Here is a 14733-nt window from a genome sequence, read left to right as displayed (position 1 = left end):
ATACATCTGTCCACCACATTCTGTCATTGTCTACACATTCTACATGTTAATTGTAAACATCTGCCCCCGCCATATTTTTCTCTTTCTCTGTACATTCTGCACATTGATTCTATATATTTGTCTAACACATTCTGTCCATCTGTCAGTGTATTCTACACATTATTCTATATTTCTCCACTACATTCTTTCATATTTATGTGTTCTATGTATTCATGTATTAATCTTTTCTTCAATGCTCTTCACATTCATTCTATGAATCTTTACATAAAATTCGATCAGTCTCTCTTGACATTCTATACATTCATTTTATACATCTGTTCAACTCTGTAATACATTCTATTCATTGATTTTTATGAATCTGTCCACCACATTATATAGCAGTCTCTCTGTACATTGTATACATTTGTTCTGTCTATCACATTATATCCACCACTCTACACATTAATTATAGATTTTTTTTCTTCATCTTTTTATCCTTTTTTCCTTCTCCTGTATCTCTATTTTACTTCACCTCACACTTTGTTTCTTTCTCTCTGATCTCCAGTCCCTGATCCCAGGCTCAGAAGTGTAAAGTCTTTCTTATCTCTCCTCATATATTTGGCCGCAGCCACCCTCACTGTGTCTTAGTGTTCATTCCTGACTCGGGCAGGGCCAAATGTTACCAGTTAGTCCTATTTGCCCCATAGGCATGCTTCACAGATGGGGCTTGCCTTCGTTATTTATATCAGAACGGACAGGCTCAGGTCTGGCGAGTAAATCTAGAAGCCGCAGGGACCAGACATCTCACACTTCCTACATCCTGGGTCTTCGGCTTTTGTGGCTTATGCAAGTAACCAGCACCACATCAGGTTCTGTTACATTCAGACCACACCTTTGGCCACCTTTTGCCACACTTCCCCTCTGCACTAGAACAGCCCTGTGCTCTGCTGACTTAGTTTGAAAGGTCAGTGATTCAGATTGAAAGGTGCATAAACATGAGGTGCCTTCTTTCACTGGCCTGATACATTGGATACAATGAGGAACACCTTTGGCCTTGCTAATAGAATTAGTATATAGAACAGTATTTCTGACCCTGATTTGTTTTTCATTCCTGGAGTGTCAGTCACTGGTTAACGGGTATTACCTGTTGAACAAAGTGGGCTTTTGTCCCACATCATGTGTGATTGATCTCACATCAACTTTGTTTATATTCGAGTAAGAGCACATTTCTACACAATTTTCTGAATGTCTGTTGCTATCTGTGTCTTCATGTGTGCCTTCATTTAGGTTATGTTCAGATTGGTACACTACCAATCAATGTGATTCTTTCCCCTTTTAATTGTCGTTTTCAGTTCTCTGAGTATCTTTGACAACAAACGTCAGGACCCTACCGGTTTGACAGCCCTCCTGCAGAGCACTGATCTGGTGGGCGTCCTTCACATGCTGTACTGCATACTGCTCCACACTGCTCCCCCTGAGCCTCTCTCTGTCGGCCCCACGGGCCCCCAGGGGCCTTACAGCTCCGTCGTCATCCAGGTGGCCCTCCAGGGGTTGCGCTTCCTCAACACCTTCGCCCTGCTGGACCTCTCAGCCTTCCAGGTATTCATTTCCGATGTGGCGCTTGTATGTAATAGATGTATCAAATGGTATATGGTTGAAAAATGAAAGTGTCAGTGACGATTTTAGGTTAGATATTCGTTTAATTAGTTAGCACACCGAATGTCCAGGTTTTTAGGGCCCGACTGAGTTCACTCAGAAAAAAGAATCTGGCTCAAGTGTTTTATAGAGTCCAGAAGACCGTGTTTACCTTCTGAAAAGTACTGCAGCCGTCTGGGTAGTTACGCATCTCGTGATGGATAACCTTATTGCTCTGGTCCTGTTTACAATCTATGATATCCTGCCTCTTTGATTCAAAGCTCTGCGGAAGGATGCGAATATCTTTTTTTGTGGTGTCCATCCTGCTGGTAGTTCAAGCCACCCTGTCTGCTTAAAGTAATGCTGCACAGCTTGTTTTTTTTCTTCAGAGAGGTAAATGCAGCAGTTCGGCCTTCAGCTAGTGGCAGATATGTGGCCTCATCCTACAGACAGACGTTCTGAAAAGTAAAGCAATAAAAAGTTCTTGGGCTTTCATTAATGGTTGCGTTGGTACGTCTGCGCACACAAATGTGGGCCGTAAAGACATAACCCTCAAAGCTAATGGTCCAATCCCCTCAGAGCCACTGGTAGGATATCAGTGTTTCTTCACAGAACAAAGTTAACCCAGTGGATGTAAACACACCTGACCTCTGACCCCGGGCCAGCCATGTTGAAAGCTCTGGGTGAGTAATGCGGACAGTGAGTGGCGTAACATGCACAGGCTCCGGTCGTACTTCAGCCGGCATGATAAAGAGACACGAACGGTATCGCTAGGCTAAATCATCATGTAAACACCTAGGCGTGAACGAGGAGGGTCAGAACCCGATGAATTACTTGAATGTGTTGTTGTAGAAACAACCGCACCAACTATTCATAACAGTTAGTTCTTTGTAATTAAAGTAAGTGTTAGAGAGTTAGTCTTAATTTTTCAGTTGGGTGACAGCAGTAGAGTAATTCAAACTCTATGAATCAGTTTGTTTGGTTCAAGAAACAGTTCATTGATTCATATGTAGTGCTGAGAAATTGGATTCATTTTAGTAAATTGTTTAATTTGGATATTTCACAAAAATATAATGATCATTAAAATGATTCAGTAATATTTGAGTCTCTGCACATTAGTCCCTATGGGGACTAATATAATATAATATGCAATGTATGTGACATATTTAATTAAATTATGCTGTTTGTCACTATTTTTATTGTATAAATTAGTGTGTTGGTTTTAGTTTGAATTTAATGTAAATTTACCTTTTCAAGTTTAATGCCGTTCAATTCAGTCATGGAAAACTGGGAAATGTCAGGGAGTTTGAACAATTTGATTTCCAGGACTGGACAAAAATAATGGAAAATCTAAGATTTCTAGTTATTTTTGGCCCTAAAATAGTTAATCCACTAGAAACTGCTGTTTATGAGTCTAATCTCTATTAGAAAAAAATAAATAAAAATAATAATAATAGTAATGAGCACCTGGAAATATCATGAAATCATGATCCATTGGTCAATGGGTGTGTTCAATATACAGGTGACCTCTCTTCTACTTAGGTTACAATTTGAACTTGGAAATTATCTTGGAAATACCCACACAGAAAAAAAAAACGAGTTAGACACCAGATAGGAGGTAGCAGACGCACTTCTGGGCAATGTATTAACATTATTTCATGAGATGATGTGGATGAGAGTCCAACCTGAGCTAAAGACTCATGGAGGTGTTTTCTGGCATGCCAGTTTAGCGGTTACAAAACAGATCTGGTTCCTTAGTAGTAGAGCTGCTAGATACAACTCAGCCTAAGGTTTTAATTGTGTAATTTTTTTCTGCTCTTCAGATAATCATGTGTAATCCAGTCTTTTCTTATTAAATTGGTCACCCTGTGGCTCACTGGTGCTGCTTTTTTTGGCTTTGGGTTGTAAATTCAGAATACAAAAATATTGCTTTATTCTTTGAGGGGAAAGTTACTGTTAGATTGTTAATGCATATGATTAATTGTTTAACACAGTTACCTTTTTATTTCTGTTTGAGAAATATGGAGTATATTTGTGTTGTTTGAGACAAATAACTCTACTGTACTTCTGTCAGCATCATTATATGATTGTCATCCTCACAAATTAACCTTGTAATTACACAGTAATTAGAATGAACTAAATGCGTTAACTACAAAAACTCATATATTCACAATTTAATATTTAAATCAATTGATGGCGTTTCAGTAGTGTTATTAAAATATTCAGTAGTGGTATTAAAAATCTTTAAAATTGCATAAAATGATCTAAATGTTGATCAGTAACTCATCAGTGTCAGTTTAGTTTTATTATAATTTTTTTTATATTTTGAATTAACTTTTATTTTATATTTTTAGTTTCGTGTTAATTTGTTGTAATTTCTTTGTGCTTTTGTCATTTTATTAGTTGTTGAGGTTTTTTTGTTTTTTTTTGTCTAATTTATTTTGATTTAATAATAGTAGTGCTTCAACTTAAACTTATTTCAGTTAATTGCCAAGGCAACTTAGTTGAAGTTTTTCATCTAATATTTATATTTTATTTCAGCCGATTTGTTTTAATAGTTTTAGTTGACGATAATAACCCTGTACCTCATCTATTTGTTTTAATAAAAAATAGTAGCTAATGCTTCAATCGCCTTCAAACATAAATGATTCTTGGTTCTACGTCCTAACAACAGCGGTTCTCGGAGTTGGTTGAATGCTGGCAAATCAAACAGACTGTCTGTGGTGATGCAAACCCAGCGTCTTACTCCCATTGCATATGCTGGGATTTTCAGGTATTGTTGTTTGTGGTTGTTTAGACTCTCCATCCCATAACACTCTCCTACCCAGCAGAAACTGTCAGTAGTTTTAGTGCTGACCCTGAGGCGCTCAGTCATGTTGACATGTTTAATAAATACTGTCTCTAGACCGGCAGATAGCATCTCTTTAGTTGAGGGAATTGGGGTGGGGGGGGTCTTGAGGTGGGACTACTGATTCCAGAACCAGTTCAACCTACCAGTTCAACCAAAAAGAGTGTGTTGTGAGCACCCTCATTTCGATTCCAAACCTGTATGACTTTCTTTCTTCTGCAGAAAGTCAACAGTGTCCAATGTTGTTTTGGACCCCACTGACTTTCATAGCAGACAAAAATGGTTCTCCAAAACATCTTCTTTTATGTTCCACAGTTCAGTTCTGGAATGAATGAAAAATCAGTTTCAATTTTTGTGTGATCTATTCCATTTACAGTGTCAAAATCCCTATAATGTCTTTAAAATGTGACATTTTAAATGTCTCCCGTTTCTAATGTGCAGACAGACTTGTGTGCATGCTCTTTTCTAATAGCTATTCCCTGATGCGATCCCGTTGCTGACCCGTGTCTGTTGTTTCCAGTGTGTTTTAGGAGCGGAGGGTCTCTCTCTGGCCTTCAGACACATTGTGAGTTCTCTGCTGTGGTACTGTTCTCAACAGAGCTCTGAAGAGCTGCTTCATGAGCTCATCATCTGCGTCGGCTACTTCACTGTCAACCACCCAGACAACCAGGTGAGATTACCTTCATCATTAGTGTTACATAAAAAAATGTGCATGCTAGCTGGTTTGTTTTATGAATCCATAAGGTTTTATGATTATATACTGATGCATGTTTGGCCCTGTTTACACCTGGTATTAAGATGCGTTTTGATCGATCGGATCACAAGTAGACGAGGGAGACACATTCCCGTTTACACCTGGTGTTTTAATGCGTCTCTTTTGTCCACTTTTAACCACTTCTGTCCTGATTTCTTCGAAGGGAAGGTCTATGGGAGGGTAAATGTATGGGCTTTTTCAGATTTTTTCAGAAGTTTTTGGAATTTCTATATGAACGTGCCCGAAAATGACGGAAAAACATATGGAGAGCAGCAGCTTTCGTTTCACACAGAACGCTGTGAGTGTGCGTTAGAAATCAGGAATGGTGAGAGAACATCATTTGTGCTTGGTACGTTTTTCATCTTCAAACCAAACTTGGGTCCTCAGCCGACAAAGTTTAAATCCCGTCTGGCTAATTCCCATAATGTTTACGCATTGGGTCAGTAGGTCGAGAGAAGACGGTCTTTTGTAAATGTTCGAACACATTCGACCACATGAGCGTTTACACTACGAAAGCAATCCGGTCTAATGTGTTTTCGACTACCTCTGGAAGTGGTCGAAAGTGGACAAGCTCAAAACGTTTTAGGCCCCGTTTACACCTGTATTTAGCGTCGCCCACTTGAAACGATGAGGGTGAGTAAATTAAGTTTTCATATTTGGATGAACTATCCCTTTAAGGTGCGGTCACATTTACTGTTGTTTAGTGAATTTTCACAGGGGAATTCCACTCGAATTCACCACAATGACCAACAGAAAGCTTCTTGAAAATGACTTCTGTGTGAGCTGTGTGTCATATATTACGTGGCTACACTGTTGACATTGTACAATAGACCTTTTTTCCAAAAGAAAATTTTACAAATGTAACCACACCTTTACTTCGTTGCAACATAAAATGCAATAAATAAAATATTCATGAGGTATTTTTTGTAATTTGGTAATTAATGTGAGAAGTGAAAAGTTGCAGCAGCTTTGTTTTCTCCCAGGCTTCTTTTTTCCTCTTTTCCAAAAGATGGTCCTTGCACTTGAATTTTTAGGTCTACAAGAGGTTTTCATTCCGTTCAAACTTGTATTTCAGCATACTATGCCAAGATCCTTGCAAAGTACAAAATGTATTGTTAGTAATGTTGTTAACGTGATTAGTTGTAAAAAATCCAATTAATTTTCTCACCTGTTTGACTTTCTGTCTGTAGAACCCAAAAGCAGATCTAAGGCTTAATGCAACCTCAGTCACTGTTCACTTTCAATTTCAAAATGTATTCTGTAAGTATTCTGTTGAGCTCCAAAAATTTCAAAGAAAAGAAAAAAAAGTATCATATGAGTCCTCAATTTTTTTGTTATGAGTTGTTATAATTCTTTTGAAGCCTTATAATAGCTTTTTGTAATGAAAAAAGACTCAAATTTAAGTCACAAGTCATTATAGAGATAGAATCCTATATTTAAATTAGTCACAATGCAAATGATTAAAGCATAAGAAAAAATAAATCAAGCATCATTGATGCCAAACCTGCCATATGGTTATCTGAGCTTCGTGAATGAGATTTTAGAGCATGGGGAAAGATTTTCAGAGACTTTTGTCTGTTTATCACACATACTATAGCTATTTTATGGTTTCTAAAACTAGGAAAATGGTGAATGGATGGTTTTAAGTGAATCCTTGTACTTCCTGCAGAATTTCAGTCTGTCCTTTTTTTTCCTTGGAGAGAAGTGGCTTATTTGCTGCCCTTCTTGACACCAGGCCATTGTCCAAAAGTCTTGGCCTCACTGTGTGTGCAGTTGCGCTCACACCAACCCGCTTCAAATATTGAGCAAACTCTGCACTAGTGGTGATACGATTCTGTAGCCGACTCCTCAGGATGAGACTTCTCTCCTTGAAGTTCTTGATGATCCAGTAAATGGCTCTTTCGGGTGCAAGACATTCTTTTTATGTCTTTCTTTGGATGTAACCATTGATGGAACACAATGATTGGAAACACATTTTCCCTCCGATTATATTAGTCTGCATTATATCAGTCTGCTCATATCCAATCGGAATGATTGTGATTTTACCTGACTAGTACTTGGTCACACTTTCCTATGCGCTGATAATATAATTAGTAAAGTAATGTTAGCTGGTCATTTTGTGCCAGGGCCAAAAAATAAATAAATAAATAACAGTGAAATTGCCAAAGCCATTGAAGCTTTTTGCAATTATTGCAATCATTTTGCAATGCGCTGCAACTGAACAAAACGCATGCAAAAAGAAAAAAACCACCAGCAAATTAAAATAAACCTCATCAGTTTGACAACACTTGTTGCAAATGCTCACGTACTATCAGGATGTTAAATAAACAAAAAACTCACCTTCCAGGTCATCGACAACACCATTGACGAGTAGACATTGAATAATAAGTATGTCCCAGCCAGGTTCGTCACTTGTTTGGCTTTCCTTGAAACATTTCTGTTGTGGTCGGTGCTATTTCCTGCGCGTTTCTGTATTTGGTTGTTTGTGAGTATTTGCAGTGTGTTTCTGTATTTGGTTGTTTGTGAGTATTTGCAGTGGGTTACTTTATTTGGTTGTTTGAGTATTTGCAGTGTGTTTCTGTATTTGGTTGTTTGTGAGTATTTGCAGTGTGTTACTTTATTTGGTTGTTTGAGTATTTGCAGTGTGTTTCTGTATTTGGTTGTTTGTGAGTATTTGCAGTGGGTTACTTTATTTGGTTGTTTGAGTATTTGCAGTGTGTTTCTGTATTTGGTTGCGTTGTGAGTATTTGCAGTGGGTTACTTTATTTGGTTGCGTTGTGACTTGTGAGTATTTGCAGTGTGTTTCTGTATTTGGTTGTTTGTGAGTATTTGCAGTGGGTTACTTTATTTGGTTGTTTGAGTATTTGCAGTGTGTTTTTGTATTTGGTTGCGTTGTGAGTATTTGCAGTGTGTTTCTGTATTTGGTTGTTTGTGAGTATTTGCAGTGTGTTTCTGTATTTGGTTGTTTGTGAGTATTTGCAGTGGGTTACTTTATTTGGTTGTTTGAGTATTTGCAGTGTGTTTCTGTATTTGGTTGTTTGTGCCCATGTGTTTTTGTATTTGGCTGCGTTGTGAGTATTTGCAGTGCCAGTGTGTTTCTGTATTTGGTTGCGTTATGTGTATTTGCAGTGTGTTTCTGTATTTGGTTGTGAGTATTTGCATCGTGTTTTTGTATTGGTTGCGTTGTGAGTAATTTCAGTGTGTTTCTGTGGTTGCGTTGAGTATTTGCAGTGCGTTTCTGTATTTGGTTGTTTGTGAGTATTTGCAGCATGTTTTGTATTTGGTTGTGTTGTGAGTATTGGCAGTGCCAGTGTGTTTCTGTATTTGGTTGTTTCCGAGTTTTTTCAGTGTGTTTCTGTATTTGGTTGCGTTGTGTGTATTTGCAGTGTGTTTCTGTATTTGGTTGCGTTGTGTGTATTTGCAGTGTGTTTCTGTATTTGGTTGCGTTATGTGTATTTGCAGTGTGTTTCTGTATTTGGTTGTGTTATGTGTATTTGCAGTGTGTTTCTGTATTTGGTTGTGAGTATTTGCATCGTGTTTTTGTATTGGTTGCATTGTGAGTAATTTCAGTGTGTTTCTGTATTTGGTTGTGATTATTTGAAGCGTGTTTCTGTATTTGGTTGCGTTGTGAGTATGTGCAGCACATGTGTTGTCTTCAGTTGCAGTGCGTTGAGCTCTCTCGGCCACCGTAAATATGCATCTGATCACTCTGCACAACAATCTAGAAACGATGTGAATCAACACCACGACAACCGAATTGGCAAACTTTGCAAAACACAAAATGTATCTAAATGAACAGCAATTTGCAAGTAGTGCTTCACGTAGTCTCACACGGCTTATTTTAGCACCGTAAAAGATCCTCTCCTCTCCGTCACCGAGGTGTGTATAATGTTTGGTCGTCATTAGATCAAGAGCAGGTGTACTTTTCTCCTTACAAACAACCAACACAATGGCAACAAAAGGAGGCTGTTGAATAATGCAGTGACTTTGCCACCTCTGTTGGCTCTGCACTGTGTAGTAGGAACGGACATTGTTATCCTCCGCCTGGCAGTTGGCCCGTTCTTTGTTCAGTCCTGGTGGGGGGGGGGAAGGGAGCTGATCTAACCTGGCAGTACAGATCACAGATCAGCCTGGCATGAAGAAGTGGAAGTCCCTGATATCGTTTGCATGCTTGGTTTACCTGGAAGCCGCCGACTGCATGGCAGGTGTGACTACGCCACACTCGGTCGGGTTTTAGTTATGCGTGCATCACGTGGAAACCTCCTCCGTGACGTCTTAATGTCCCCTCGGGGGACGGGGAAGGGAGGGGGCAGAGTCCTCGCAATTTATGTGCTTCTAATTTAAAACATTTTTGCTCTTAATTAAAGAAACTGCCTCCGTTTTTATAGCCGTTCAGTCCTTCTGTGCTGATGCCATCCAATTTAATTATTTTGATGTAGGTAATTAGCATTTGTTGGCCATTGTTGGGTTGATTTGCATATTATATTGGATAATTGAATGAGGGTTGATGATTGAATTAAGGGGGGGCGTGACAGATGATTGGGCTTTGTGCTCGCATGGGGGAACTTAAACGACGAGCGGGCTGGGAATAACGCCTCGTGAATATTCATATCTTACCAGCCCACTTTACTAATTTGAAAAATGCCAGGCTGCAAGGTCTTTAAACTTGTGACTTCCCTCCAGTACACAAGCTGCTGTTTTATGCTGCCATTTGGCTCACATCAGGGTTTATTATTAAAAACAGCACCAACACTGGCAGGTGCACTGGAGAGAGGTGGAAAGAATGTTGTGAAGCTATTCAGCTGAGATGCATTTTGGCCAAAATTCTTGCTGGTAGGTCATATAAATAAAAAAAATTGTTGGATGCACCTACTACATGTGTGCAGTCACCCATCACAAGCTGATGTGAGGAATTGAGTCGTGGCATCATTTTACATTGTTAGTTGAGGAATATAGTGGCATTTTGGTAATCGAACGTTGAGCTGATGAGTCAATCCATTTTCTACCCAGTGTCGCATGTAACCACATTTCCAGTTTTAATTTTTTTATTTTTTGGTATTTGAATCGTTACATTTATCAGCATCAGTATTGAACATAACCATTTTTATGAATGTATATGTAAATTGTGTATCTTCGGTATTGTAATAGGGTTTTTAACACACACACACACACACACACACACACTTTTGATCACTTTGTTTCCTTCACTATTATTATGGGCTCTTGATTTTCTTGCATTTATCTTCTCCTTGTCTTTAAATTATTATTATTTACTGATATTTATTTTATTTACTTTTGATATTCCTTTGTCATTTTTCCATCTCTATCTCTGTGTGTGTGTGTGTGTGTGTGTGTGTGTGTGTGTGTGTGTGTGTGTGTGTGTGTGTGTGTGTGTGTGTGTGTGTGTGTGTGTGTGTGTGTGTGTGTGTGTGTGTGTGTGTGTGTGTGTGTGTGTGAGAGAGAGAGAGTGCATACGACTTTTTAAAAATAAATGATTTTGAGCAAGAACGCATTGAATTGATAAAGTGTCAGTAAAGACTTACACATTGTCTTTTGAAGAATACTGAAAAATGTTGCATTTCCACAAAATTATTAAGCAGCACAAATGTTTTTTAACATTGATAATAAAAAATAACTCTTTCTTGAGCATCAAATCATCATATTAGAAATGATTTAGTAATGATGCTGAAAATTCAGCTTTGATCACAGGAATAAATTGCATTTTAATTTATATTATAGACATATAAACTATTTTAAACTGTAATATTTCATAATATTACAGTTTTTACTGTATTGTTGATCAAATAAATGGAATTTTCAACATTCAAAGAAATAAAAATAAAAAACTACTTTAAACTTTCGAACGTGTGTGTGTGTGTGTGTGTGTATATATATATATATATATATATATATATATATATATATATATATATATATAAACACACAGTATATATAAATGTTATGTATAGTCTTTAACATATTGTTTTTATATTGATGGAGAATATGACAAGGCAGAGAAAAATGACTGCTATGGTTGCCTGCTAAATTTCAAAATCAACCACACTAAGTAATTTTCTCTTCCTTGTTATTTTTCCCATCAACTAAATATACAGTATGCCTGCAGCAACACCAACCAATCGCGAAAAGCACTTCAACACATTTAGACTGAATTAAATGACATAAACATCAGCGTAGAACTTGGCACTACGGCCCCGCCCCTCTCCAGTCGGATACTTGCCAGTGTCAGGGGCCCTGGTGTATATCCACACGGCCCTCGTACAGGATAAATGGAGACTGGAGCGGGAATATTTGACTTTTTCAGACTAATGTAAGCACTGGCAGAAGACAAAGACGGCGCTGACCCTGCTCTGTCTCGCAGTGATTCAGCCAGCCTGTGTTTACATGTGTGCATCTGAGAAATAATGCAGCTCATAAAGGCAGGGAAAAACTACTGGGGGACATTTGTTCTTTCCACATGGATATTATTCAGACCCTCACACACAGAGCCATTTAGTGTGTGAGATATGCAGTCATGGCTGATAGGAAGTTTGTTTGTACTCAAGGGGGGCATAAAGGCTTTTGAATGATGGCCAACAGCAAAGAGAAATTCATTTTTAATATGGTTTAAAGTCAACATTAAATCAAAATTTAGCCTGTTTACTATTTTAACACGCATTCCTGGTCTTATTGTGAATAATTCTTCAGAGAATGGTAATACAAAAAAAAAAAAAAGTCTTCATAAGCTTTAATAAAATAAATGACTTTGTAGTTTAGCTGATGTCAAATAAACCACTGCTCAAACATTTGGGGTCGGCAAGATTTTTTTATTTATTGTTTTAAGAAATGCTTACTAATATTCAGCAAGGATGCGTTCATTTGATCAAAAAATCTTTTTGCTGTTCTTTTGAACTTTCTGTTCTTTCAAAGAATCCTGAAAAAATAATAATTGATGATAATTAGCAATTGGAAATGTTTCTTCAGAGGCAAATCATCAAGAATTAGAAAGGACCATGTGACACTGAAGACTGGAGAAATGATGCGGAAAATGCAGCTTTGATCACAGGAATATTATTCCTATTTTAAATTGTAGTAATTTTTCACAATATTACTGTAATTTTTATCATATAATTGCAAAAAACATAAAAAAAACAACATGTATTTTACAATAGCCAACCAATTACTTATTGTTTTAAGGTGTAAATCATACAAGGTTACAAGAATAGCAAATAATTTTGAATTTGTTTTGTGTTTTGGTGGTCAAACTGTGGACCAACAATTACTTAGTGCTAGTAAATCTAGCTCACATTTAGTTGATTCTGTTTGTTATTGTAAATTGAACAAGGCAAAAAAAAAATATGTATATATATTTTTAAGTAAAAATGGCCATAATTCACATTTCTGTTTGGACTCCTGTCCTGACAGTCAATAAAAACTTCCTCACTTTTATCTTGTAGGTTCTTCCAGGCGAAAATGTTATTATCTATATACACTACAGCGACGATAGCGAGGTGAAGGCTAACAACCCTTTTAGCTTGTAGCCCCTACACCACCAAAAGTGCCAGATTGAGCCAATCCACCACACTCACTTGTCTTATCTTCTCACTCCCTTCTTTTACGCCTATCTCTCCTTCACGTGTCTGATTCTTCCCTACAAGTGCGGGGCTATCTCCTTTGCCCTCAAACCCTAGTGTTGTTCCTGGGCTTCTAATCCTAGTTTAACTGATGTTGAAACGCCTCCTTCGACAGTCCATTACCCAGCTTGATAACCCAACGCTCTTTGATTAAATGACCCAGACCACCGTGGGATAGTGTTATTGAAAATCACCAAACGTCTTTGATTTCCTTGCAACAGGGATTGTAAACACATCTTGCGGACAGATGTGATTGACGGCAGTGAGGAATATTTATGACCTACCTAAAGGGTGAATTCAGGTGCGAACACACTGTTAATTCTTTCTGTCGTTTTTCTCCGGGTTTCGTCCGTTTAATTTTGTTTGTTTTGCCCATAAATCTTTCAGAGTTTAGGGCTCCATTTGCATCTAATGGTGTGTTTGAGCATGATCCAGGTCCGGATGTCTTCTCGAGAAGAAAAGATTATCTTTCGCAGGATCGAAGATGACACTTGATTTATTAAGCAAACAGTAGTGAGTCAGTGATCCTTTGCCAATACACTGGCGAGCGGAGACGTTTTCATGACAAAGAAACATTCTTTCTGCTTTTGAGAGATGAAAACCAACTGATTTTTTTTTTTTTTTTGTCTTTTAATTTGATGTTTACGCCCGTGTACCAGTCGCCGTCAGGTTGTCTGGATGGATGGTTAAGAGGGGGCGGTAGGCGTTGTTCAGATAAGGCCTTTCAGCCATAACTTCCTCTTCTGAGTGCTCTCTTTGCATCCTAGTATGTAGGCAGACCTCCTGTCTTATCAGTGGCGTGAACATTCTCTCATCCTCTCGGTTTGGTTCATCTTTAAGGCAGAGCCATAGATTTGTAGTTTTGAAAGAGCGGACATCCCTGGTCCAACGAAAAATTGCTGAGGTGTCTTGGCAGCATGGGACACTTGCGTCATCACCTCCCATTTATATTGAAAAACAACACTTAGGCCAGTTTTACACTGTACACGAAAGCAGCACAGATTTATTTCAATGTCCATACAGCTTTCTCATGCACAAGCAGGGCTTGATATTAACACCCGCCAAATGCGGGTGGATTTCAGCAGTGGCGTGTAACGCAATCACTTCTACTAGCCAGTTTGGTGGGTTAAGTTTTATATATAATATATACATTTTTCAGTTTTTAAAAAAAGCATCTGAAATAATAAACTGAGTGCAATGTCGCCTATTTTATCCTGCTTAACACGTTGAACTTTGTAGAAATGATGGATAAAATGCACTATAAACCTATTTAGCACTATAGTCCTATAGGCAATTATGAAACAACATAAAATAGAGCAAACTCAACATCCATTGGTTGAAAAAAAGTATTAAAAACCTAAAATAAATAAAAATGTAATTAATAATATACTTTGACAGTTTCAGTCTGCTTTGTTTTATTATTTTATTATTTTTTATTTATGCAGACATAGTTTTGTTTCTCTTGGGTCAGCTTAATAGGAAGTTAATATTTTCCAGTTATTATTTTACACACATTTATTTAAAATTTCCACAGTATTTATACATGAAAATATATGGGTCCCTTAAAAGGGACATTATATTTAAGGGCTATGAAAAATTATGAAAATATATTCTGCCCTTTTGGAGTTTGGTTTCAGTTCCGAATAAATTTAGTCATTATTTTTATGAAAATGCGGCGTCCCTCCTCATGTAAATTAGATTTTATGACGGTCGTGTTTGTAATAATTCTCAATGGCCAACTTCCAAAATTCATAATTTATTTAATGAAAAGAAATACTTAGTACAGTAACCCAGAAATCATTTTGTTTCCTGGATATAGTCTTAATACACATTTCACAATACATTTCACAATTTCTATCGTCTATTTTGTCTCCACACAACCTAAC

At 37.6% G+C, this 14733-nt stretch overlaps 1 protein-coding gene across 2 annotated transcripts in view; it reads left to right on the top strand.

The window, feature by feature from the left end:
- scaper (S-phase cyclin A-associated protein in the ER) overlaps nucleotides 1-14733 on the top strand; it is a 107215-nt gene that overhangs the window by 85029 nt on the left and 7453 nt on the right. For both annotated transcript variants that reach the window (XM_084397156.1, XM_084397155.1), the window contains 2 exons: nucleotides 1332-1578; nucleotides 4983-5132. In XM_084397156.1, the coding sequence (XP_084253282.1) occupies nucleotides 1332-1578; nucleotides 4983-5132 (397 nt within the window). The remainder of the gene's footprint in view (nucleotides 1-1331; nucleotides 1579-4982; nucleotides 5133-14733) is intronic.

Source organism: Rutilus rutilus (assembly GCF_951802725.1).
Source record: "Rutilus rutilus genome assembly, chromosome: 23".
In the NCBI taxonomy this organism is placed as follows: Eukaryota; Metazoa; Chordata; class Actinopteri; order Cypriniformes; family Leuciscidae; genus Rutilus; species Rutilus rutilus.
This window is presented reverse-complemented; position numbering and strand designations above follow the sequence as displayed.